Source organism: Podarcis tiliguerta, assembly GCF_965153285.1.
Source record: "Podarcis tiliguerta genome assembly, chromosome: 14".
NCBI lineage: Eukaryota > Metazoa > Chordata > Lepidosauria > Squamata > Lacertidae > Podarcis > Podarcis tiliguerta.
The window spans coordinates 29,543,908-29,570,011 of NC_139547.1; the positions used below are offsets into that span (position 1 = coordinate 29,543,908).

The window sequence follows — 26,104 nt, forward strand, 5'->3', positions numbered from 1 at the left end:
GGCTGTTCCCCACTTACGTGATTTTCCAGGGTGCCAGAACGTAACCCCTGCATAAGCTGGGAGTGGTCTGAAGTTGCAATCAGAACAGCAGCTGGGTGCTGGTTGAGGAGCCTTGCCCCTTCACCCTCCCACCCACTTGGTCTGATTTCAGCAACCATTCTCCCATATCTGATCAGCATGGTGATGGGTGCCTCCACCCCAAATACAGGTGACAGCACTGTCTGTATATGCCCAAGGTCTCCCCAATCTCCGAAGAAGCTTCCTTGGGGAACAGCTGCCTCTTTTAAGAAATTTATTGAGCGACTTACAGATAAACCCTTTCCCTCGCAACTCTCCCTCGCAAGTGCCCGCATCTCTTCTGTGATTCGACAGCGTTCCTCCACCTGGGAAGGAGTCCATCCGTCCTGCTGCAAGGAGTTCTGAGTCTCCACGCACCTTGGATGTTTCCGCATCCAAGTGCCAGTCTAGGATTCTGAACTTTGTGCTAGGAGCAATCAAGGAGTTTAGTAGTCCAGGCCCCTCATGGCTGCGATGCTGGTGGCCAAGCGACGGGGAAAGCTTTTGGCCATCTGCTTGTAGTCCTCAGGCTTGGTCTTCAGGAGAGCCACCATGTTCTGCAGAGCCTTGGAAGGCTGGAGGCCCAAAGCATCCATCACGTTGGCCAGGTAATCTGCAAGGCCAAATGCCGGTCAGAGGGAAAAGAAAGAGGCCAGGCAGCCCCCTCCTCAACCCTGACAGTCATATCAGATCAGTCAGGACCAGACCTCGGCCTGATTCAAAGCCCTGATTTGTCCAAAGCAGCTGACAGCTGCACCCAGAGGAAGGGGTGAGTCCCAACAAGGTGGTGGCCAAAATCCTTGTCCTGGTGGAGATTCCCAGGGGATCTTCACTGACAGGCAGTGTTGTATAGTGGTTAGAGTGTTGGGCTAGGAACTGGAAGGCCAGGGTTCAAATCCCTGCTCAGCTATGAAACTGACTGGGTGACTTTGGGCCAGTCAGTGTCTCTCAGCCTGACCTAAGAGAACCATGTATCCCACCTTGGAAGAATAGGATGGGATGTAAATAATGAAATAGAGGTTGCGAGGACAACCTCCTGGATCCTAGCCAGAGAGAAAACACCAGCTCCCTTCTGCGAAGAGAGGCAACCGCCCTTACCGATATCCGTGGCCAGCTGCTTGGTGGAGTGTGGGGTGAGCTCGGGGATCTGGAGAATGACCTCACAGTATGTCTGCATCGTGGCTCTGGCAAGGGAGCCCAGCCAGTAGTCGGCCATGTTGTCCAACTCGGGGAGGTCATCACCTGGGGGCGACAGGGTGGCGGGAGAGAGAGAGAAGCATGTCAATTGGAAGTCACCAGAACTGAGTTCCGGCACCTCTCAAGTGGGCGCCATTGCCATTTTAAGAGAACAAGGGAGGTGTTCATGGTGAGTGAACTGTTCTATGGCCTGAAGGAGAGTGGCAGCCCTAGTCTCTAAGGAGAACACCAGCTGTCCCCAGCACCAGTTCCGGAGCCCCTGCACTATCCTGCCTAGGAAGATTTGCAGTAGGGCCCCAGCTGGTCCTGTGAGGGGAAGGGGTCATAGCTCAGGGGAAGAGCACCCATGCTTTGCACAAAGAAAGTCCCAGGCCCCAACCCCAATGGCATCTCCAAGTGGGGCTGAGAATGTCCCCTCTCTGAAGGAAACCCTGGATAACTGCTGCTCATGCAGATGGCCTGATCTAGAAAGACCAACAGCATGATGGTTCCTCAGCTCCAGCATTTGCTCAGCTGAAGGCAATGTAAGGAAGAGGAAGAGAGACATCCACTTCTGGCCTGCTGGGGCACCGCTGAGCAGGCTGCCAGCTTTCAATCCGCACACCACTGCTCTTTTGCAGGGAAAACCCCCAAAGCGCAAGCAACCTGAAGGTTTTTAACTTTTGCCCAACCGTTCTTTCATCTCTCGCCCTTTCCAAAGGGCTAGCAGATTATGGCTCTGGAGAAGACCTCCAGCGGCAGGGAGGGAGACAAATCACTAAGAACAAGTTACAGAGTCCATAAAGGCAATGTTTGGCATCCAGAAGGACCTGGACAGGATTTTGGAATCCAAACAGCAGCCTAAATTATACCCAGAAGTCTAGTGCCAGGGCAGACTGCCTTACACTGAGTCACAAAATTTGCCCATCTAGCTCAGTATTGTCAACACTGATTGGCAGCAATGGCTTGCCGGGGTATCTGGCAGAGGGCATTCCCTGGGACCTGGGCGGTTTTGCATGCAAATCTGACATTCTGCCGCTGAGTTACTACAGCCTTCCCCAAAAGGGAAGATCCTGGGGCAGCAGCAGCCCATTTGGCTTCAGGGAACATCTCAGGGACGGCTTCCAACCCTTCACACCTATAAGCCAGACCACAGTCCTCCCAGACAGATCTGGTCCACGGCGACTGCATGCCCTGAGACACACAGACAGCTGCCTTTGTACAAGGGGCTGAGCGCCAAGAGGGAATTAGAACATGGTGACCTGGGCCACGGCCAACACTCCCCCCTTCCCAGCCCATGGGTAACAAAGGCAAGATTAGTCATGCTCTGCTAATGTTTCCCCGGCAGAGACTCCTGGGCTGAGCCGTGCGGTGGGTGCCCCACTCCCTTCTCATCATCCCAGCACCCAATGCTCAAGAAGAAGTGAGGGGTGAAGAGGGGACCCTTGAGGCAAGGATATCTCCCAAAGGAAGGCAAATCCTGATCCTGGCCAGGGTGAGGGAGTGATGTAGGATGGCCCAGCTCCAGGCCCAGCTGTCCAGCTCCATACTAGAATAAGCCTGGAGAAGAGGAGAACTGAGAGGTGATGGGACAGCCACCTTCAAATATCCGAAGGGAATATCTGCAGGGAAGATGGGAGCCAGCTTGTTTTCTGTGACGGCTTCAAATGGCAAAGAAGGATATTCCTACTAAATGTTAAGAAGAACTTGTAACAAAGGAACGGATGACCTCAGAAAGTGGCAGGATCTCCTTTGTTGGGGGTTTTTTAACAGAGGTTGGGTGGCCACCTGTCAGGGATTCTTGAGCTGCAATTCCTGTCTTGCAGAGGGCTGGCCTGGATGGCCTTTGGGTTCCCTTCCAAGAATGCAGTTCTATGAATCTATCCCTGCCTGGCCTGCCTCGGGAGCAACCCAGTCGACAACAGGATTCGTGGAGAGGTAATCCTGGACCATTGAAGCAAAGGAAAGAGCAGCACAGGCAGCTGTGGGAAATCCTGAGAGCTGCTCCCTTTCAAAACTTCGCCTTTCCCCACCTTGCTCTGGAGGAAAGGGCAGCTTCCCAGCATGCAATGCCAGCTCCAGAGCTGAGTCTTCCTGGGTCACAAACGGTTCCAGGTGGAGAGGCAGAGACATGATGTACTGGCCAATCTAGGAAGGAACAGAGGGCGCTCCATCGTCACACAGTCATTTATTTAAGAAGTTTACATACCTCTCTTTGTCAAAAAGGAAAGGCTGGTTTACAACAAAGCAGCATAACAAACAACACAGGGTACATACATACCATAATATCATACCATAATATCCATAATATCCATGGATACCATAATATCTGTAAAGTACACATAAAAATTAGAAACACCTGCAAAATGCAAGTCTAAGGACCGAAGACTAAGTAATTATCTGCACATTTCAGGTGCAACTATAAAGCACGATACATATTTAATAACAGCTGTAGTTGGGGTTTTTTAAAGTATTTCTGAATCAGGCCGGGGGGGGGGGCATCCAGTCCAGCCTCCTGCTCCCACAGTGGTCAACCAGACACCCCAAGAGGAAGAAGCCTACAAGCAGGGCTCAAGAGCAACAGCATCACTCTGCATGCCCGCAACTCCCAGCAATGGGTTACTCAGAGACATCTTGCCTCTGATGCTAAATGTAGTAAGAACGGAAGATGAGCTGCTGGGTCAGGCCAATGGCCCATGTAGTCTAGCCTCCTGGGCCAAACAGTTGCTTGTGGAAAACCCACATGCAGGATTCAAGCACAAGAGCACTCTCTCTGCTTCTGTGGCTTCCAGGAAATGGTTTTCAGAAGCACTGCTGCCTCTGGCTGTGGAGAAAGAACACAGCCATTGTGTCTGGCAGCCATCAATAGCCTTCTCCTCCCGCATGAATTTGTCTAATCCTCTTTTAAAGTTGGTGGCCATCACTGCCTCCTGTGGGAGGGAGTTCCATAGTTCAGCTATGTGCTGTGTGAAAAGGACTTTCTTTTCTCTGTCCTGAATCTTCCAACCTTCACTAGATATCCATAGATCTCTAGTGTGAGGAGAGAGAAAAGCTTTTTTCTATGCCATACATGGTTTTATAAACTTCCACCCCATTGCCTCTTACCTGCCTTTTCTCCAAACTAAATGCCCCAGAAGCTGCAATCTTTCTTCATGGGGGAATGGCCCCATCCCCTTTATCATTTTGGTTGTGCTTTCCCTGAGCCTTCTCCAACTCTACAGTATTCTTTCTGAGGTGACACAACCAGCATTAGGGCAGGTCTTGTGGTTTCCTGCCTGTCTGTCTATCTCCCATGCACACACACAAAAATGATCTTACGTTGCTGATGTATTCCAGGGGCGTGAGGCTGAAGTTGGGCAACTCATCTGTCAGCATCTCCCCAGTGCCACTGGTGCTCCAGCTCTGGCGGGCAGCAAAGGAGAGAAAAAGGCAGCTTAAGTCACGCAGGCACCAAGAGCGGCACAGGCATGATGGCTGGAGGGGGAGCCCATTGAGCAGGGAGGTTCTCCCCGAGATGCTGCAACATTCTTGGAAAGATTGCCCCACCCCCTCCTCATCACAGGAATCCCCACCCACCCTAAACCTAGAGGCACCCATTGGAGTTTCCCTCACAAGGTGCCGCTCACCTCCATCTTGGAAACCAACAAGAGCTGCTGCTTGATGCGAAGGAAGACGGAGTCAAAGGCCAGCTGGTGGGCCTGCTGGTTGAGGCGCATGAGGGCTGAGCGCGAGGCTGACAGCAAGTTGTGGCTGGTCCCTTTCTCCTAGGGTGGGGAGTCAGGGAGTCAAGGCCGGAGGACACAGTACAGACTCAGCCCTACCAATGCCACCAATTTGTTTTGTGAGTCTCGTGCACCCTGAGGACCAGGGACCACATCTAGCTCAGTACTGACAACACAGCAGCTCTCTGGGGTTTCAGGAAAGTCACCTCCCCGCCCCGCCCCCCCAAAAAACCCCTACCTGGAGATGCCATTGACCAGGGTCCTTCTACAAGGAAGGCAAGTCATTTAGCCACTGAGCTACAGTGGTCCTTCCTTGAGCCAACACTGAGCATCTGCTTTGCCTACAGAGCCATCGTACAATGAAGTCTCTTCAGAAGGACTCTTAGTTCTCAGGCTTGCGGGGGAGGGGTGAAGGGGGCTTGTTTGGGCAAAGGACAAGATGGCGCCCTCCACCAAGGCACATACAGAAGCCAATTGGACTGACAGTTAAATTGGACTCCAATAGGAGAGAAAGGATTGTGTCTTCCACTGCACCTGAGTTGAGGGCAGCTGGCTAGCATGGGTGGTACTGGGAAGGTGGCATGGCGCCTGGACGCTCACCAGACCTCTACATCTGCCACTTGAGGCGGCTGCCTCACTCTGTCCCATCACAGGGCCTCCTTCCTGACACCATGGAGAGCTGCTGGGAGCCAAGCAGGAGATGCTTGGCCAGATGTGACTTGCTCAAAAGACCCCACAAAAGACCCCACACTGTGTGACTTCAGGCAGCCAGTTTTGCAGCTGCACTGAGAAGGGCCCTTTTGGGGGCCACCTGATGCTCCCTCCCTCACCACCACCCGTCATCAGTTCATGCAACCATCCTGGCTTCTCTCCATGTCCCGCGGGAAGAGTGCCCTGCCCTTTCCAAAGAAACAACAGAACAGCAAAAGAGAGGTCAACCGGGGCCAGCCAGGGCACGGCAGTCCCGGAAAGCAGAGCCGGCACACGGGGCTCTCGACACCCAGCAGGCACGTGGCGGGGCGAGTGACCTCAGCAGGGGCGTGCCCTGAGCGGCAAGAGATCCCAAACCCCCGTGAGAAAATAAGCAAGGGGGCAGGAGCACCGCAAAGAGGCCCCCAGAAAAGCAAACAGGCTGCTGCAGGGAAGGAGCTGTAACCAGAGCTGCTTGCGTCCCCCTCCCCTGGGACAAGTTGGGAATAGGCAGAGACCAAGGGCAGCCTGGGAAAGCACCGGCAGGAAAGGAAGCCTCGAGGGTTCAGGGCTGCAGGTGCACCATGTATTTAAAGCACATCCTCCCCTTCCAAAAACAGAACCCTTGGGAGCTGTAGCTTGCTCCTTACATAAGAAGAGCCCTACTAGGTCAGATCAATGACCCGGCTAGCCCAGCCTCCTGTTCTCATAGCGGCCAGCCAGATGCCTGTGGGAAGCCTGCAAGCAGCACCCAAACACAAGAGCGCACACACACTCCTCCTGTGACCTTCAGCAACTGGTATTCAGAAGCATTGCTGCCTCCAACTGTGGAGGCAGGGCATAGCCATCCTGGCTAGTAGCAATCGATAGCCCTCTCCTCCATTAATGTGTCCAATCCTCTTTTAAAGCCACCTGGGTCACTGCCATCACGGCCTCCTGTGGCAGTGAGTTCCACAGTTTAACTCACAGAAGTACGGTTCCCTAAAAAAGCGCTCTGAAAAGCTACAGTTCCCAGGATTCTTTGGGAGGGGATGTGCTTCAAATGCACTTTCAATGTATGGTGTGTGCGCACTCCCTGGATCCAGACGGCACGTTCTCTCTCTGCATCTCCCCATCCACCCAAGTGCGGGGGACAGCTCAGACCCAGGAGGAGCCCAGTCTGCCCCCTAAGTACAGAGCTCTGCCAGTAGCCAGCCAGAAGCCCCACCTTGAGCGTGTAGAGGGTCTCCAGCAGGGCAGCATACTCAGCAGGGCTCTCTTGCTGCAGGTAGTTGTGCTCCTGCCAGGGGTTCTTGAGGGGGCTCTGCTTCTCTGTGCTGGGGTCTTGGAGACCGCTCAGGCTGCAGGGGCTGTAGGTGTCCGAGAGGTACTTCCCTGCGGCAGATAGGATCCTGCAAACGGCAGGAGGGAAATGGAGCTGAAGCGCCTCCATGGGGAAAGATCCTTCCCCCTCCCCAAGCCAAACACCACCACCCCCAACAGGTCAAAGTCCACCCAGACCTCCAGATCTTACATCCTGCACAGAATCTGTTGCACGACAGACAACCGACAGCTGTCACAAGGCGACTGGCACCCCTGCTCCCCCCTGAGGCCCACCCAAACTTTGCACAGAAGACATCACCTGTTTGCCAGCTGCTGCTCAAAGTCTCCACACTGGCGCAGGAGCTCCCCACAGGTGGCAATGATCCTGGGGGAGAGAAAAGCACCTGTGACATCACAGCATTCGTAAGCCGCCACCAGGCCCAATGACAGGAGAGAGCAGACATCATCAGAGCATCTGGCTGGCCAATGTGAGAATAGGATGCTGGGCCAGGTGGGCCAGGCAATTCCCATCATGCAAACATCAGAAGACCCTGCATGGCCCATCTGTATCCTGTTCTCAAAGTGGCCAAAAGAGTGGGCACACTGTTTTCTTCTCAAGCTGTATCCGAGAGCAGAGGGAGAACCTAGCCATTGTGGTCAACAGCAGCTGTTTATATCTGTACCTCCCACTAACCTTTTAAAAGCCATTTCAATTTGGTAGCTGTCATTTGTCTACACACAACTAGAAGCAGCTTGTTGGGGTATGAGTTGGGGGGGGGAGTTGCCCCCAAGAATCAGTGGATGGATTTTTTATTAAGTTCTGTCCAGTTACGGAGCTTAGAACGACTTTCCCTTTCCTCAGCAACATCTGCCTTGGCACACAACCTTGAGCAACCTGTAGCCTTCAGCTCCACAAATGCAGCAGTGTAGCTAGCCGCTTTGGTGCCTGGTGCAGCCTGTGCGTCCTGCAGCTGGGGGCGAGGCGCGCTGCATGGAACCTCTTTGCTGCCTCCCCAGGGGGCCGAGGGAGAGGCAGTGGGCAGGCACAAGCCCCATGCTGCCATTTCAGGCAGCGCGGAGCCTGCAGGCGCCCAGGCTTGGGCATACGCATGGCTTGGGCATACTGCAGGCCCTGAGGTAAGTGCCGGCCCCTGCAGGGTGGCACCCAGTGCCAGCAGCATTTCGTTACGTTGTTGACTGAACTAAAAAGTTTCGTGAGCCCAATTTATTATTTTTATTATTTTTTAAAACTCTTTTTTTGTCATTTTGCCACCCCGCCCCCTCAGTGATGACACCCGGGGCTGCCCGCACCCCCCTTCCTCCACCACTGCACAAATGCCTTTTGCAATGCACCTGGCTCTCTCCATGTGGCGTGTGCTGGGGTGGTCTGAACCATTCAGGTTATTAGGGGGGAGCTGAGGTTAGTGGGTTGGTACTGCAGAGGAGAGGGGGCTCAGCGTTATGTTTAAATCTGCTCCCAGCTTGCGTGAAACCACGGCTACAGGTATACCATACATTTAAAATATGTTCTCCCCCCGCCCTGCTAGAATCCTGGGAACTGTAGTTTACCCATACCAGAGCTACAATTCCCAGCACCCTTCATGAACTGCTACACCACTCTCACCGGATTGCGTTCTGGAATGCGGTCCAGTCTTCTAGGAAGAGTGAATCAGAAGGGATGTCCTCCAACTGGCACTTCTTCCTGATTGACTGGAGGGCGTTGCTGAAGTCAGAGGTGTATCTGCAGAAAGACCCAGAAGTTCATGATGCACTGAATACCATGCCAGTTTATGATCTTTGATGGCAGGGTCACATTACTGGTACGTTTCTAATTCTTCATGTGTTTTTAATACTTGCATATAGGTTGCTTTGAGAAGACAACTAAGAAATCTACATCACCACCACACAGGGTGAGAGCTGAGCACCAACCCTCCAGGCAGGGCAGCCATCACAAGAGAGGGAAAGAAGGGTGGTCATTGCAGCAAGAAGCTACATCCCCCAACCCAAATAACCAGGCTTGCATCTTCTCTGTGCTAAAACTCTCCCATCCCTCCAAAAAGCAAAACTCTGTGGCTTTCATATATTGCCCATTGTGAGCAGAATAACACAGACACATTGGATTGCATCCAGCTAAGTTCTGCCCTGCCTGGAGCTCAGTTAGTCACGTCTATCAAGTTCAATGGGTCTACTCTTAAGCATGAGCAGTGCTGGAATACAACCCACTGTTTAGGAGGCGTCTGTTATTCTCCTTGTCACAGGAAGCAGCCAGGAACTATGTTGGGAGGGGATTTGAACAATCAAACCCCCAGCAACCCTGTGGTTCTTGGGAATCTGAATCCTTTGCTCACAACCACATTTGGGGATGCATGGGTGGACTGGCACACACTTCCAGAGAATGACAAAATCCAGCTGCCTTTGCCAATGGCAGGGAAAGCTTCAAATGTCCATCAAAGGAAGGAAGGAAGGAAGGAAGGAAGGAAGGAAGGAAGGAAGGAAGGAAAACAGCTGTCTTGCTATCCAGCTCCTTGGGACTCACTTGCTGAAAAGGGCTCGCAGGGCCTTGAGGAGGCCCCCTACCCCTAAGCCGTCCGTCAGCTTGAGGCAATTGTCCACAGCCTCCAAGGCCAACCTGAAGAGCTTGTTCACGGAGTGGCTGAGCTCCTGCACGCAGTCGATGACCTCGCCGTGCTCCTGCACAACCACAGGACATAAGTCATACCAAGAGAAAGAGAGGGAGGTACACCCTCCTCAAGAGAGAACATCATCCCACCTGGTACTAAAGAGACAGAAAATCAAAGCAAATGTTTCCAGCCAGACCCAGAAGCCTCCATCATTCCTCAACCCATCCAGCAAAAATGAAAAAGCAAGCCCTCAGCATTTAAAAAGAGCTGGAGGGGAAAAGGTTCATCTCTGCCATCACTCACCTGGCAGGATAGGTAGGACTGGACCTAAGTAGCCTGGCAGGTGTTTTCACAAGATAAACACCCTCCAAAGGCAGCAGAGCACCTCATCGGTGCAAATACCCCCTAAGGAAAAGTTCAGGGAGCAAAAACAGCCAGAGGCTTCAGCCCTCAGTGCAAGGGGTGACTCAGAAGCCCAGGCCTACAGGAAAGGTGGGTGAGCTTCTTCAAAAGCCTTCCTGGACTGGAGTAATGAGGGGGCTCAGAGGCCCTCCTGCTTCAGAACCTAAGAAGAACCTGCAGGATCAGACCTATGGCTCATTTGGTCCAGCATCCTGTTCTCAGAATGGCCAACCAGATGCCTATGGAAACCAGAAAGCAGAACTTGAGTACAAGAGCCCTCTCTCCTCCTGTGGCTTCCAGCAATTGGTATTCAGAAGCACTGCCACCTCCAACTGCGGTGGCAGAGCACAGCCATCGTGGCTAGGAGCCATCGATAGTCTTCTCGTCCTCTGTGAATTTCTAATCCTCTTTCAGAGCCATCCAAGTCGGTGGCTCTTGTAGGAAAGAGTCCATAGTTTAACTATGCACTGCATGAAGAAGGACACTTTTTCCATCCTGAATCTTCCACCGTTCACTTTGTACATCGCAGGGTGGGCTTTAGATGGCACTTCCCTTATGAGGGGGGCATTTGTGCATTCAGCTGGTCAAACCACCCTTCCCCTCCTGGCATCGTGGGCTGCAACTCCCACCCATCCGTTTCAATGACTCTTGGCACTGCACTTTTTGTTGTTGTTAGAAAAGTGGGACACACACACACACACCCCTCACAGACAGGAGGGTCAGCCAATGTGGTGCCCTCCACAAGGTGCTGGACCGCCAGCCATCATCCCTGCCCCCTGGCCATGCTGGTTGCTGGGGCTGGGAGCTCAATGCTCCTGGAGGGTCCCTCAGGGTCAGCAGGCAGGCAGGCAGGCAGGCAGGGCTCCCTTACCAAGGGGACAGCGCTCAACTGGATGAGGAGGTTCTCTTCCTCCAGGGCTCCATACTGCAACTGGAAGAGCTTGTAGGGACCATAGACAGCTTCCACCAGCTCTGTCACCTTCACCAAGTTGCATTCCCCTAAAAGCTCAAGGAAAGAGCATCACAGCACTTGTCCCCAATGCTTTTCCTCCCACCACAAAAGTCCCAGGACAGGTCCTAAAAAACCCCACCCTTTAATCCACTATAGGCATTTTCACGCACTCCCTGCCCCCTCCCCCCGTTAGACCCCAGAAGAGGCCCCCTCCCTCCATCCCCCAGCTCTTTCTGGGTCCTACACTGGCTCCCACTGCATGTCTTGCTGAGGCTCCCCACTCTTCCCCGCAGTTTTCATCAACTCCTTTGTGCTGGGGAGGGGTAGGTTAGGGTGCTTTGGCACCTTCCTGGCACAGCCCAGTGTACCCCAATTTTTCCCTCTCCTGAAAAGGCCTACGGAAGCAGAACAGGCAGAAGGACACTGTCCTGGCACAGAAGAAAACTGCATTGTTCATGGCACACATTTTATTTTATGATGGCGATGTCAGCTGCCTTGTGAGGCCCTAAAATGCTGCAAATCAAACAAACTGAACACCCAGCTTGGGAAGGGTCCCCTGGGGTGAGAGGGAAATAAAAGGCATCCACATGCTCTTGGCGCTGTGTTTTTAGCCTTCCTTGACTAGAAGTCTTCAGTGAGTTCCTCACAGACACCAGGACAGGCTGCTGCTGCTGCCAGCCAGAGCTGGGATGATGCAGATGCTGAGAGGGAGAAAGGCCTGGCCTGCCCACTGCGGCATGTGGCTCCCGGAAGATTGCCCAGGACAGACTGAGTACCTTGGGCTGAAGGAGGTTCCCCACCCCAGACCCAAGAGCAAGTGAACCCAGGCCGGCAGCTCAAGAGGAGGTTCAAAGGCTGCCTCCCCGCCCCCCATGCGGCTGGGTGGGAACAAAGCAGCCGCCTGTTCCAGGAGGGTGCTGGGATGCTACGAGAGTTTGTCGAAAGCAACAAGTGCGAAGATGTATTTACTCAAGGTAGTATCAGAACGGTTCGGCTTCAGCAAACACTTTAAGAACTGTGTCAACACCGCTCAAGTTAGTTAAACAAAGTTTGGTACAAATGTTATGTAACCGATAAATGGCATCAATGCAATGCTAACAAATTGCATTCCGGTAAGAATATATATAAATATATCCCGTGCACAGAAAGGAAAAAAGGAAGGGGGGACGAGAACAAAGATGTTATAAGAAAGAAAGAAAAACTTTCCACTTTCCCACTCTGTATCACTTTACTTCTTTATAATTTGAATTCTTCCTTTAATATCAAAAATTTTAAACAACAAAATAAAAAGGGAGAGGGAAAAAAGCAATGTACTTAGAGGACTTGCTCAGGGATGGATTGGGACAACACGCAAGCAGGCATGGCTCAAGAGGGCACTTACTCAAGACGGGCGACATGGCGACCTCCAGGCCGCGAGCAAAGTAGACCGTGGCATCGTACAGCCCCAGGAGGCGGCTCAGCCTGCTTTCAGGGCCAGTGCGCTCCATGGCAGTGCTGAGGCAGACAGGGATGGAGGGAACCAGGGCGCTGAGCACCTGGATCAGCAAGACAACCACGACTTGGTGGGGGTTCTTGAAAACCTGCAGGAGGAAGGGGAGGCGGGGGATGAGATCAGAGGCTGCAGTCGGTGGACCTGTCTGTAAAAACACTGGAAGCTTCCTTAAGACAGTCAGACCAGTGGTCCATTGAGCTCAGTGTTGTCTGCACAGACTGGCAGCAGCAGCACGCCAGGATTTCAGGCAGGGGCCTCTCTTTCAGAGCTCTACCAGGAGATGCCATTGGGGGTTGAACCTGGCACCTGCCACCTGAACCTGCAAAGCAGGGGCCTTGAATGACACCCCCTGTGGCTGGAGGCATCCCTCAGGCTGACCCATGTGGGTGAAAACTTGCCTGTTTCAAAAAGCTAGAAAAGGAAACCCACCCTGGAGGGTCCGTCAGCTACAAAGACATGCCGAACCAGAGCTGGTCTCAAAGGCTGGCAGACTCACCAGGCGCTGTTAAAAAGATGGGAGGGTGCTGATGGCAGTTGTGACACACATGCAGTTCCCCAACCAACAGCCTCTCTCTGGACAATCATTTTGTAGATTCCTGCACTCCACGTGGAGCACACAAGCACAACAGGCTTGACAACACTTTCCACAGCCAAAAGGATGAAATATTATCCTACATATTTGCACATCTGGCCAGTTCAGAAGTGACTTGGGATCCATAGCAGCATCTTCTCGCTCGCTCTCTCACTCACTCTCACTCACACACACACACACACACACACACTAGTTTTTCTCTTTTTCTCTCCCAGAGCTACAATTCCCAGAGTTCCCTGGGAAGAGGGGTCGACCATTAACCACACTGGGAACTGTAGCTCCAGGAGGGGGAAAGGGGCCTCCTAACAACTCTCAGATGCCTTACCAAACTACAGCTCCCAGAGTTCTTTGGGGAAGCTGTTTCATATTGTGCTTCAGATGTATGGTGCTGACACAGCCCATGATTATCACAACCCGGAGAGGGGTGGGGTGGGTTGAGAACTCCCTCTGGGCTCCTTGCTATAAAGAGGCCTCCAACATACAAGAGATATACATCAGCTTTCTCCTTCATGGGTGATAGGTCAGCTCCAGTGGCCTAATCTGATGAAGTTGGCAGCAGCCTTCTGAAACTCCAGCCACAATAAACTAGTTGAGCCTCCAAGATATCGCAAGGACCTTTGGTATTATGCTACAGGTGCTGCTGCTGCTGCAAACGGTTCCCTTCAGGGACTGCACCTGCCTTGTTGCTACAGGCACAAGCCTCCCACAGTACGGGCATTTATTCTCCCCAGAGATAAGAATAGCCCGGTGGCTGGATCAGGCCAATGGCCCATATCTAGTCCTGCATTTATTCATTCAGCCATTTATGTATTTATTTTGTAAAATGTATATGCCGGGCGATTGTTAAAAAAATAATAATAATCTCAAAGTGGTTTACGAAAAGGATAAAACGATTAAATTGTCAATTAAGATAAAAAGGGAAAATAACAGTAGATTAAAAGCAGATGAACGTTCTAAAACACCCAAATAGACTCATCTAAACAAGAATGTTTTTAGCAGGCACCAAAAATATTGCAGTGAAAGCTCCTGCCTGATGTCACTAGGCAAGGCGTTCCACAGTTGTAGGTGCAGCCATACTAAAAGATTGAGTTCTTACAAATGAGGAACAGGTATGATGTGGCATCTGTAACAGGGCCAGTCCCACCAATCAAAGTGGGACAGAGCTCATGGTTTGTTCAACAAACTATGGTTTAAACAAAGCATCACATGCAAACCAATGTGTGCAACCTGTGAGAAATATGGAGGTACGGGGGCTCCAGAGGAACAATCTGAAGCATGACGAGGTCACTGCAGTCTCCTATTGTCCCTAATTTATACTCTGCTTCTCAGCCAGCTTAAGCTTCCAGGGAAGCTGACAGCTACAATTAAGTGCTAGCAGCACTTAAATACAAATGAGAGCCAGTGTGGTGCAGTGGTTAGAGTGTCGGACTGGGACCTAGGAGACCAGGGTTCAAATCCCACCACTTGGCCATGAAGCTCACTGGGCAAACTTGGGCCAGTCGCTGCCTCTCAGCCTAACCTACCTCACAGGGTTGTTGTGAGGATAAAATGGGGTGAGGGAGATCTATGTACACCACTTTGAGCTCCTTGGGAGAAAAAGAAGGGATATAAATACCATAAATAAATTAGTGCCGCCTCTCCTGCCCCCACTCAATTTTTGACATATGCAGAACTGCCCACACTGTGTAATTCATCTGGTCCTGTTTGTCATAGAGAAGGATGAGGAGCTGTGGCGAAACGCCAGTCAGAATCCCCTACTGAGCAACCTTCCTCAGAGACTCCTTTTAGCATTGCAAGGCTCCGCAGCCACGAGCGTCAGAAACCTGCATTTTAAAAATATATATCTGAGCGAACATACACACAGAGGATGCCACCAGGATGCCAGCATCCACTTCACAAGCCAAAATCCCAGACCTGCCCAATGCAATTACAGAAACACAGGAAAAACACCAGCGGAATCTTTTTGTAGAACCGGGCTCGAAACCGATGGCTGCAACAGCCTATTTGTATTCAAGGCCTCCTTCGTTATCAAGATGAAAATGCTAAAAAAATTGCAAGGGAACTTTCCTTCGAACTAAAATCCAGCCAAGCTACACGAGCTGGTTGGGAAAACCCTGGAGGGGATATGCCAGGCCATAAACGAAGTGCGCATTTTGCAACTGCTCAGCTGAGCGACTCGGCTGCATTTCAAAGAGATGGAGGAGATAGAGCAGCTTCAGAAACAGCTGCGCTCCAGGACCAGACCTACCCCCAACCCCTGCCAGCCTGGTTTGTGGCCAACTCTCCCACCTCCCTGCCTGGCCCAGCCCCTTCTCAGCCAGCCAGCCCCATGGCCATACCTGCGTGGCCCACTGCAGCTGAGAGTGCCACGTCCCCAGCAACCCATCATAGAGCTCCGTCAGCTGCCGGTCCAAGGGGAGGGGAGACTGGCACAGATCCTGCCACACGGCCACCAGCTGCACCTGAGGATGAGGACACACGTCAGGGTCACATTTGCACAAGAGACTGCTTCTATGGCGCCTCTGCTTGGTGATGTGTAGTAAATGGCACCATATGGAGTCAATAACTGGGTTCTGTTCTTCCAGAATGACATGAAGAACAAGAGAGCAGCTTTTCATGATTCTATAACCTGCACCCCAAGAGCAGCGGACTGACTTCAAGATTGCCTTTGAGCAAAACAGACGTTATGGTTAAGAGTGTCAGGACTGGGAGACCAGGGTTTGAATCCCCACCCAGCCATGAAGCTCACTGAGTGATCTTGATTTGGTCACTGCTTCTCAGCCTGACCTACCTCACAGGGTTGGTGTGGGGATTCAATGGGGAAGAGGAGAAGTATGCATGCCCCCTTGAGCTCCTTGGACGAAAGGCTGGATGGAAATGTAATAAACACAAAGTAAACAAAGCTCATCCTTCCATCTGATGAGCTGTGGGCAGCAGGATGCCAGACATGGATCAGAATTCAAGCCTCGGCTCAATTTACAGGGTGGCCTTGGGTCTAAGCTGCTTAACAGGGTTGTTGTGTGGACCGAATGGGACAGGGCCACACACCAGCCTGAGGATGCTTAAGTGGAAATCCAATAAAACAGCAACTGCTGCAGGAACCACCATTCAAATAAAGAAGCTTGAGACTAGCATTGTGCACATGGCCCCTCAAAAGCTTGGAGACCAAGAAGCATTCCTGGAGCCAGCTGCCACTCTGGGCAAATCACACATATCCAAGCACAAAACGATGTAAGAAGAGGCCCTGGCTCCCTTGTCCATTTAATTAAAACTGGTATGTTACTGGGAACCAGGGATGAAACCAACACTACTCAGTCCAGCCCCAGCCAGGCTGCTGAACTGGCTGTGTCCCAGGGAAGGGCAGCCCAGAAAGAGGATTATTTGCCACCCTGCCACCCAGAATGTACGCCTTCCCACTGCCAAGAGAGTTGCATAACTCTCACCCAGTGGGTGATGGGAATCTGGCATCACAAAGGAAGGGGCAGGAAAGGCTCTTGGAAGGCACACAAGCGGGGGGGGGCAGAGGGGGGGAGGGGGAGAGGAGGGCAAATGAGTGCCACCCTTGCCTGCCCCCTGGTGTTTCTCCACACTGTTGCTTGTGCAGTTTTAGCACTAAAAACGGAAGGGCAGGAAAGAGCACCTGGGAAAAAGAGGCGCAAAGAGGCAACAGGAATTTGGGCAAGCCAGGATTGCCACAGGGGACTGGCACCATCCTGATTTTCCCTTACCACAAGGAAACAGGATTTTGTGTGTCATGGGCAGTAGCAGAGCAGAGAACCAGCAGAGCTGACCTATGGGGGTCCAATCCAACAGGACTTGTGGGTGGATGCCATGTGAATCAGCAAGAGGTGCCATGACGCTGTACAAGACATTAGTCAGAGTAGACCCACAAAAATTAGGGTGCGTTAACTTCAGGGTGTCTGAGCTGATCTTAGCTGGATACAACCGTCAGCAACCCACATGGACCTGGGTGCCGATGGTACAGGAGAAACACCCCCTGCCACCACCATCACCACCCCATTTTGTGATCTGCCATGTCCCCAAGGCTGGCCAAGCAACAGGGCAGGCAGTGCTCAGGTCTGCAAGAGCAAAGGAAGAGCCAACCTTCCTCATTCCACCCAGAGGAAGGCAGTGGGGGTTCGATCCACAGCAACTTGTGTGTTTCAGTGGGAGGAAGGGAGTACCTTGTGGCACTTGTAGTAGTAAGCCAGCAGCTGCGGCATCCGGTCGATTTCAGTGAAGACTTTGACGAAAAGGCGAGCCTGATCTAATAAAAGGCAAAAGAGCGTCGGTCAAGCCAGTTTTGGGTGGCAGGTGGGGAGAGAGAGAGAGGTCAGCCTCTTGCTCAGGCAGAGCTCAGATCAAGCGGGAAGCACAGAATCCTTTGCCTAATCCTCTTTTAAAGTCCAAGTTGTTGGCAGCAGCAGCAGCAGCAGCAACTCTTTTCATTTCCTAAAGTCCCCCCAAAACTTGCAGGTGCAAATTAGAGCAGATCCTCGCTTCACAAATGCTGTCCGTAGACAACCCAGCCCCACTCCCCTCCCTCCCACACATATGTGGGTTTGTATATTGGGGGTGGGCAAGTGGACAGGTAAGTGGACAGTGTGCTGGATCAGGAGGGAAAGAAGCTCAACCTTTCTCTCACAGGGCCAGGCAAAAGCCTCATGTTCAGTACAAGGGTGCCCCCTCCTGGTGGCTCCCTAAAAGAGCTCCAAGTGATCCAGTTGCGATTGGAGAGTTTGCCAAGGATCCACAATGGATTACTACAGTTCTTTCATTTATAGCCTGCCCCCATCTAGGATACTCAGGGAAAATTAGCCGTTTAAAACAAGAACTTGAGTCTAAAGGATTTCTCCCAGGAAAGAAACAATTTAAAAGATCAAACCTGAACATCCGTCACGACCCACTAACAAGCCACCTGCTACACAATTCCTGGGGCAGCTTTGTGGCACAAGGAGCATCTCTACTCCAGCCATACTCCTTGGCCAGAGGACAGCATGGCATGTGGCACAGCAGTGCAGGGTGGTCCATCTTTTCATATCAAGTGGGCTCCAAGATTACTTTGACACAGAACCCCCGGGGCCCCACACTGCCTTGTCGCATGGGATGGGGGAGCAAGGTCAAAATCTGACACCTCCAACCCAGCCCTCCCATTGCCTTCCCAAAGCCAGCTAAGCATGGTGCTGGATTTTCAGAAGGAGGCACAAGGCTCTGGCTGGGTCCTGGAGCCCTTCCACCTCCTTCCCAAAGCTGGGGAAAGAAATAACTAGGCTTTGGGAAGAAGACCTAGTTGGACCACTCTCCTAGTATCAGACTAGGACCTGGGAGACCAGGGTTCGAATCCCCACTCAGCCATGAATTTCACTGGGTGATCTTGGGCTGATCATTGCCTCTCAGCCTATCCTACTTCACAGGGTTGTTGTAAGGATTACATGAGGACGGGGAGAGCCATGTACACCACCTTGAGCTCCTTGGAGGAGGAAAGGGGGTCTATAAATGAATAATAGGACCAAAGGCCACAGACTCACCAACAGACTGAGCGTTGAAGGCAGCCACGATCTGGGGGCTGGCCAGGGCCTCCAGCCGGTTTTTGAGTGCTTCCAGATGCACACACTTTTCCGAATAGTCCGGTGTGTCCACCAGGACTGCCAGGCTGCTTTGCATGCTGGTCAGCTTGGCTGAAATCACAGACACATCCTGGACCCAGAAAAGAACACCACCACTTGGTCATCAAAATTGCCCAGCGAGCACATGTTTTGCACATCCCACCCACATCTGCAAGGCACACTTTGCTCAGGGCAGGGGGGAGGTGGAACCCCCAAAATAGATCTTGTCCATTTAAAAAGAAATAACCTTGCACAGTTCCAGCCTGAGAAGAAGCCAAAGAGGATAACCAGCCAGCAGCAGAAACAGAATTGGAGCAGAGTTCCAAACTCAACAAACCATGAGATTCTTCTGCCATGTCAGCATCTTACACAAGTCAGTAGCAGAGAAGCAGAAAAAGTGCACAGGCTGCAGAGGCAACCCAGACAAACGCCCAGCAGTCTCCTTCAATGGCTTAAAAAAACCAAACTGTTCCCCAGGCAGCAACTCAAAGATCTCTCTTGCTCTCTAGCTGACCAGTGCCTGGTTGAAGACTATCAACCCCAATGGCTCTTCTTTGGCTCTAGTCTGAGGCCGCGATACCAGTTGCTGGAAGCCACAGGACAGGAGCTCAAATCCTGCTTGCTGGTTTTGCACAGGCATCTGGCTGGCCACTGTAAGAAAAGGATGCTGGACTAGATGGGCCATTGGCCTGATCCAGCTGCATCTGGGGCTGAGGGGAGCTGTAGTCCAAAACATCTGTACTGCAAGAGGTTGGCAAAGGCTGACATCTAGAGGTGAGATGCACTTTGCAGTCATGTGAGAATATACACATACCTGTGTTTTAAACGTCTCCTCGATGTCAGCACTGAGGGTGCTCCACTTGTCTGCCTCCTGAAGAGAGTCGGCGGCCAGCTGCATCCTGGATTTCACATGATCCAGTTTGATCAAAACCTGGAAAAGAGGCAGAAAGAGCCACAAAAGATGACAGAGAAACCTGCCTTGTGTCGCATCCTAATTTTGCAAGTGTCAGTTGGTTTTTGTGTTTTTCATTTTAATGATAAAGACACTCCCTGTGAGTTACACATTTCTCTTGGGCTGTTTCTAAATAACTAATTAATGTTAAAAACATATCCAACTAGAAACGTAGAAATTTGGCTGCATAACAAAGCACAACTCTGGGATTTGGGGGGTGGGGTGTTCCATCTACCATTAAAGAATATAAGGAGAGCCCCACCGGGAAAGACGAGGGGGTGGGAAGCAACCTGTATAGGTCAGCATCCTGTTCCCCAGAGTGAGACAACCAGACATCCTTAAGAAGCCCTCAAGCAGGACACTAGAGGCAAAGAGCCCTCTCCTATTGTTGTCTCCCAATGTCTGCTCCTCAGAGGCATGGCTGCCACTGAACCCGAGGCAGCTTGAGGGCTTTTAAAAGGGGTTAGCAAATTCACTGAGAGCAAAAGGCTATCAACGGCTACTAGCCACAATGGCTTTGATTTTACCTCCACTGTTGGAGACAGTAAATGCTTCTGAATGTCAGCTGCTGCAAACAGCACGCAGGGAGAATGCTGTTGCATTTATGTCATGCTTGTGAGTTGCTTCCCTTTGGGACATCTGGTTGGCCACTGCAAGGACAGAATGCTGGACTAGATGGCCCCCCTTCAGAGAGGCTCCTCTGCTCTTCTTATCTTTTCAGTGCTTTGCAATACTGTACTGTACGTACCAACATGGCAGCCAGAACAAGCAACTGCCATGAGCAGAGCAGAGGTGCAAGTTCATGAGTTGAACTGGCCTGCCCTGTGGCTTCAGGCAAGCGTGGGGAAACATCCGTGGCCCTCCTGATGTTCTTCGACTCCAGCTCCCACCAGCCCCAGCCAGCTTAGCTGATGGTCAGGGCTGATGATGGGAGTCGAAGAGCAACAATAGCCGGAGGACTGCCAGTTCCCCACGCCGGGCTGACCCCTTCCATGCTTGCACCTCTTGCAGCCAGCCTGCAGCTACTCCAGGAAAAGGACAGCCCGCCTGGCCATGCCAGAGGATCAAGTACCTGCATCGACTGGGCTGTATCCTGCTCCAGCTTCTTAATATCTTCCCTCACCAGGACCATTTGCTCCTTCAGGAAGGTTGCCTCCTGCTTCAAGGCCTCCATCTCCCGGAGAACTCTGGGCATGCTCTGGAGCGCCTGGTGACTTGTCTCTGCAGAAAGGGAAAGGCAACCGTCAATGATTCAGTGGCTTGGTGTGAAAAAGGAGAAGAGATTCCTTATTGAGAGTCTAGAAGCAGGGCAAAAAAAGAGGAATTATATCCCCAGAGGACGGGGTGTGGGGGAGAGAAGAGGAATCACCAAGTGGGGGAAGCAGGGGTGGGGACACTGCAATTCAACACAGCACTGAAGGCTAGAAATACAAGGATATGAACAGCAACTTTAAATTCTGAGGCATTCTGACTTCTCAGATCCCCCATTTCTGAGCATCCAGAACCACCTTGCAGGCTCACTTCTGACCTGTTCATCGGCTTTCTGGAATAACATGTCTCTTCCAGCTAAACTGGCATGCCACACTTCTCTCACCCACTGCTGTTATAGTCAGCATCTTCAACACAACCAGTTAGAGCACACTGTGTCTTTCCATGGCATCACAGAAGCTCAGCCATTGGCTGAGAAGGCTTCTGCACTCTCACCAAGTCACTTAAAGAAGCACACTATGTCACATTGCAGACCAGTCTTCCCTAACCTACAGTTCTCAAGCTGTTTTGCACTGTAACTCCCATTAGTTAGCACAGCTGTGTGATGCTGGGGGGCTGATAGGTGAACAGCTGTGCTGGACTGGGCCGATGAGAACTTTAGCCTCCAAAAGCTAGAAGGCACCAGGATGGGTTGGCTGGCTCATTATTTGCGAGTCACAACATCTGCTTCTTCTGTGGCTGCTATGCAGGATGTCACTGTAAAAACTTCTCAAAGACTCAGCTCATTCTACTCTCCAACAAAAAGACTTTGCATTGTTAAACTTTAAAGTCAGCCAAGCTGCTTTCCTCTTCTGCAGTGTGAGTGGCCTCAGTGTGAAGCTTCAAAGAATCCCTCAGCTTTTTTCTCTCCTTTTTTCATCCGCTTTCCACCTCATCTAAAAACACACAGCAAACTGAAAAATTGCTACCTTTGAGTATTGCAATAGGGGTCAACGGTCACAAAACCAGGCTCCAGTAAATCCACTTGCCAAGTTAATTATGGAATCAGGGAAATAGAAATAAAAGAACATGTAAAAGGATAAAAAAAGGAAGATGGAACGCCTCTCTCCTTTCCTTTGATAAGCTTTCTACTTCTGACCAGCAATTTAAATGGTAAAACATCTTTGCAAGATAGTTTGTTATTTCAAATTAAAGCTAAAGGCTGCATTTCAGCAAATCCTTTGTGGAAGAAATGCTCAACGTGTTTTGCAAGTTGAACTCATGCACATTTAATCAAAAGCAAGCTCTGAGTTCAGTGGAGCTTACTTATAGGATTTCAGGCTAAGCAGCAGTGTGTGGTTGGGAACAATTGTAAGCTAGGTGGGGGGGTCTATAGTTAGAATACAGCAGATCTTTCTCCCATCTACCCCCTCCCCCCCCCCCCATTTTAAATAGGGACATTTAAGCCATTGTTTTATTCCCACAGAAGTGTTAAAACTCTAACATGAATTTTGCGTTTTCTCACAAAAGCAAAGTAGTATCTGTTAGTAATAGTTTGATTAGATCATGTATTTTAGAGGACATAAATCACCAAAGAGGAGTTTACATGCCAAAAATTTGGTCCTTTCATGAAGAAAACCCTAATGTAGATTTCCAAATCCCAAAGACAGAGACATCTAGTGATCCAAGTTGGGGGGGAAACATATCTGAGAAGCAGACTCCATCCTATGAAAACTTGTGTCACCAAAAAAATTACTCTTTATTAAGGTACCACAGAACTGCTAAAGAAACTAGCCATTTTCCCTGCATTCTTTTGCAATAAATTTTCTTAAAATAAGCATCTCACTGACCAGCTTCCACATTCTGTGGCTGCACCAGAAATGGCAATGTGTTTTATTATTTTAACCAACTTGTTTAAACAAGTTAAACAATTGCACTAGGATGGGACAGTCTTTACATTTTGAAAAGGTGAAAAACTTGTCAACAGCTATAGAACAAATTTCAGATTAAAGGTTTCCTTTTAAGTCAACCTATGTAAAGTCGCGGGTGGCGCTGTGGGTAAAAGCCTCAGCGCCTAGGGCTTGCCGATCGAAAGGTCGGCGGTTCGAATCCCCGCGGCGGGGTGCGCTCCCGTTGTTCGGTCCCAGCGCCTGCCAACCTAGCAGTTCAAAAGCACTCCCGGGTGCAAGTAGATAAATAGGGACCGCTTACTAGCGGGAAGGTAAACGGCGTTTCCGTGTGCGGCTCTGGCTCGCCAGAGCAGCGATGTCACGCTGGCCACGTGACCTGGAAGTGTCTTCGGACAGCGCTGGCCCCCGGCCTCTTGAGTGAGATGGGCGCACAACCCTAGAGTCTGTCAAGACTGGCCCGTACGGGCAGGGGTACCTTTACCTTTTATGTAAAGTCTGTTGCATAATTTAATCAGTCGATATCCATGCTGACAAATTCATACAATATTACTGTGCTGTCAAGGTGAGATTGGACTTCACAGCTGGCTTGCAGAAACTAACGTTTAGCTACTAAGTTTAGCTACTAAGTTCCTGCCCTGAAACCCTAAGTTGCACCTCCTTAAGTTGCCATTACCTTCCACGGCATTGTTGACCTCTTGGATAAAGAGCTGCAATTTCATCACCACTGTGTTTGCGTGGGCATCCAGCTTGCCCGGGGCCTCCTGTTGGACTGCTCGGAAGACCCCGTTCACCCAGGCCTTCACCTCAAAATCATCAGCCAGGAACTTGGAGAAATCCATGCCGTCTTCCACGCTCTCCCCTTGCGTGGGAGCGAATCAGCAGTCCCTGGAAGGATACAAGATGGACAGATGTGAACAAGGACAGGGTTGCAGCAGCTCAGTGGCAGAGCACCTGCCCAACATGCAGAGGTTCCCAGTTTCAATCCCCACTGGTGGCATCTCCAGGAAGCGCTGAGAAAAGTCTCCTGCCAGAAGCTCTGGAGAGGAGATGCTGCCAGTCAGGGTACACTAGGAGGTTGGCTGACTTTCACAGGTCACAGGTGTGAATAGGTCATCAATTCAGCCTCTCTGTCAGCTAGCAGTCAGAGTGGACAGGAAGGACACAGGGAGACAGAGGGAGAGCTTGGTGCAGTGGTTAGAGTGTTGGACTATAACTAGTTGGGCTGTGAAGCTCACTGGATGACCTCAAGCTAACGGCCACCTCTCAGCCAAACCTGGCTCACAGGGTTGTTGTGAGCAGAAAAGGGGGAAGAAAAACATGTATGCTGCTGTCAAACTTCTTGGGAGGAAGGGTCGGGATACAAATGAAATACAGATGTATGCCATAGTGGTTAGAGACTTAGACTAGGACCTGGGAAACCAGGGTTTGCATCCCCCCTCGGCCACAAAGCTCACTGGGTGATCTTGGGCTAGTCACTGCCTCTGAGCCTAGCCTACCTCACAGGATTGTTGTGGGGGCAGAGGTAGACCACCTTGAGCTCCTTGGAGAAAAAGGTAGGATAGAAATGCAATGAGATAAAGATGTGAGATGAGGAGGAGAGGGCAAGACCATGCCACTGCCGTCCTTAAATACAGTATTACATTTATACAGAGAGAATATTTCCTAATCCACACTTATCTATACAGAGAGAAAGGGGTGGATGTCAGTGACAGTGAAGGGAGAAAAGACGTAACTTACTCCTGAAGGAGATAAAGAAAAGAGGGTGCTGCTACTGCCCCACCCCGCGCCCCTATGTGCCCCTCACCCCGACTTCCTCATCAGGAAATAAGAGGCGTTCAGAACAAATTTCCTTTCCCCCCCCTCGCCCGCCCCAGTTCTCTGCCTCTAGGGCTTGGCCCTGAGGGATAGACTGCCCCTGTCCATGGCGGATCCGCTGTCTCACCTGCCCGCCCGGAGCCCACCTGCGCGCACGCGCACAGCCCCGTCTATCTCCGTCACTCTTCAGCCCAGTGGGCCGCCATCTTGACAACGGGCCTGGGTTGGCTGAAGCTCCGCCCCCGCCGGCTTCACGCCGGGCCCACCCTTCCATCCCGTGGATTGGCTCCGCTCCTGCCGTCGTGGCTCCGCTGAGAAAGACTCCGCCTACACGCTGCGCGCAGCTTGTCTGACGCCGGGGCGGAGACGCCTCGAGGGGGTTCTACTGCGTTTTCCGTAAGGGGCAGGCAGGCAGAGAGCCAACAGACGCAGTCTTTTCCTGGCTGAGTTGTTGCCCCTGATAGGCTAGGCAGCACAGGCACACGTTGGCTGGCAAAATAATAACGGGCTGTATGCATTGCTAGCCCTGCTTTGGGTAGATCCATTGAAATGAATGATCATGACTAAGGTAGGTTCATTTATTTCAATGAGTTTGCCCTGAGCAAAAGATAGCTGGATATAACCCACTCAGAATAAGGATTGATTTATGCCTCTTTTTACATTCATTTCATGTATTTTTGTTGTGAACCTCTTTGATATTTTAATGAAATAGTGGTCTATAAATTCTTTGTCGATGATGATGGCTTTTGATTTGATTTCATTCTGCAGGCAAAAGCATTCCTCTCCTCCCTGGTGTTTGGCTCATTAGCAGTCTATGGCCTTGTAAGCAATATTACGTGTTTTTGTGGTTTTTATATTGTGAACCACCCTGTGATCCTCAGATGAAGGGCAGTAAAGAAATTTAATTAATAATTCTGAGCCATTTCTCCATATTTATTTCTGAATGCTGAAATTGAATGTTTACACTTCTGCACTTCACTCAGTCATAACTACGGTTACAGTTACGGTTTTTTTATTGATCAGTACGTTTGTTGACTTTTTGCAGTTGTATACTTAAAAATTAAGAAAACCATGTTAGAAGTAAGTCGGGCAACTCAAACAGAGGCAGCCACGCAAGACCCCCCCCCCCCTTGAAGGCACCCTAGGAAGAGTGCTTGCCCACTACAACTGCTCTTGGGTTGAGAAGACACAGAGAAGACTGACACCTTTGGAAAACCAGGCCATGCACACTCCGCGTTCTTGCTCCTAAATGCAAAAGGAGTCACACAACCAGCAGCATCTCCCTGGGGAGCAAGGGTGCTGCTGCCTCACTACTAGCTCGAAGGAAGAGGCATGCAAACCAGTTTTCTCTAGACCTCTTGGCAAGAGGCAGCTACCCAGGGAAACATGTTTTGATTGGGTGTCATTAAGGGAGGCCACAGATCGAGCCCACAGGGCAGAATGCTTAAGCTGTTTTCAGCATTGTCTTTTAATTGTTATAAGCTGAACCTGGGACTTTAGGATGAAGGGTGGGTAATAAATTATACTAATCTTAGCCAGCAGCTCTTCTGGGCAAGGCGCTCTGTGCCGGCAGCAGCAGAGCATGGGTGGTGCAGAGATAGAATCAGAATTGTAGAGCTAGGAGGAT

The 26,104-nt window shown here is 51.1% G+C and overlaps 1 protein-coding gene across 2 annotated transcripts; it reads right to left on the reverse strand.

Annotated features, from left to right (window-relative positions):
• Nucleotides 1-278: 278 nt before the first annotated feature.
• COG7 (component of oligomeric golgi complex 7) lies at nucleotides 279-24,785 on the reverse strand. 2 transcript variants are annotated; one of them, XM_083412687.1, is made up of 18 exons: nucleotides 24,605-24,785; nucleotides 23,336-23,547; nucleotides 20,637-20,785; nucleotides 19,427-19,543; nucleotides 18,535-18,703; nucleotides 17,191-17,273; nucleotides 15,346-15,468; nucleotides 12,304-12,502; nucleotides 10,842-10,969; nucleotides 9,484-9,638; nucleotides 8,572-8,688; nucleotides 7,267-7,332; nucleotides 6,853-7,036; nucleotides 4,860-4,997; nucleotides 4,552-4,635; nucleotides 3,267-3,381; nucleotides 1,156-1,299; nucleotides 279-670 (listed from the first exon to the last, which is right to left on the reverse strand). In XM_083412687.1, the coding sequence occupies exons 2-18, from the start codon at nucleotides 23,499-23,501 to the stop codon at nucleotides 504-506; spliced, it is 2,304 nt and encodes a 767-aa protein (XP_083268813.1). In that variant the 5' UTR covers nucleotides 23,502-23,547; nucleotides 24,605-24,785; the 3' UTR covers nucleotides 279-503. The 2 variants fall into 2 exon arrangements, with proteins under 2 accessions (XP_083268813.1, XP_083268814.1); XM_083412688.1 differs by having other exon boundaries at nucleotides 24,400-24,614.
• Between the last annotated feature and the right edge of the window lie 1,319 nt (nucleotides 24,786-26,104).

Excerpts from the sequence above, each read along its gene's own strand:
- COG7 (XM_083412687.1), bottom strand. The coding sequence starts at position 23,501 with ATGGATTTCTCCAAGTTCCTGGCTGATGATTTTGAGGTGAAGGCCTGG. Across the intron at positions 12,503-15,345 it reads AGCTGCAGTGGGCCACGCAG|GTTTTCAAGAACCCCCACCA; the intron begins GTATGGCCATGG and ends TTCCTCCTGCAG. Across the intron at positions 4,998-6,852 it reads AGACCCTCTACACGCTCAAG|GAGAAAGGGACCAGCCACAA; the intron begins GTGGGGCTTCTG and ends TCCCCACCCTAG.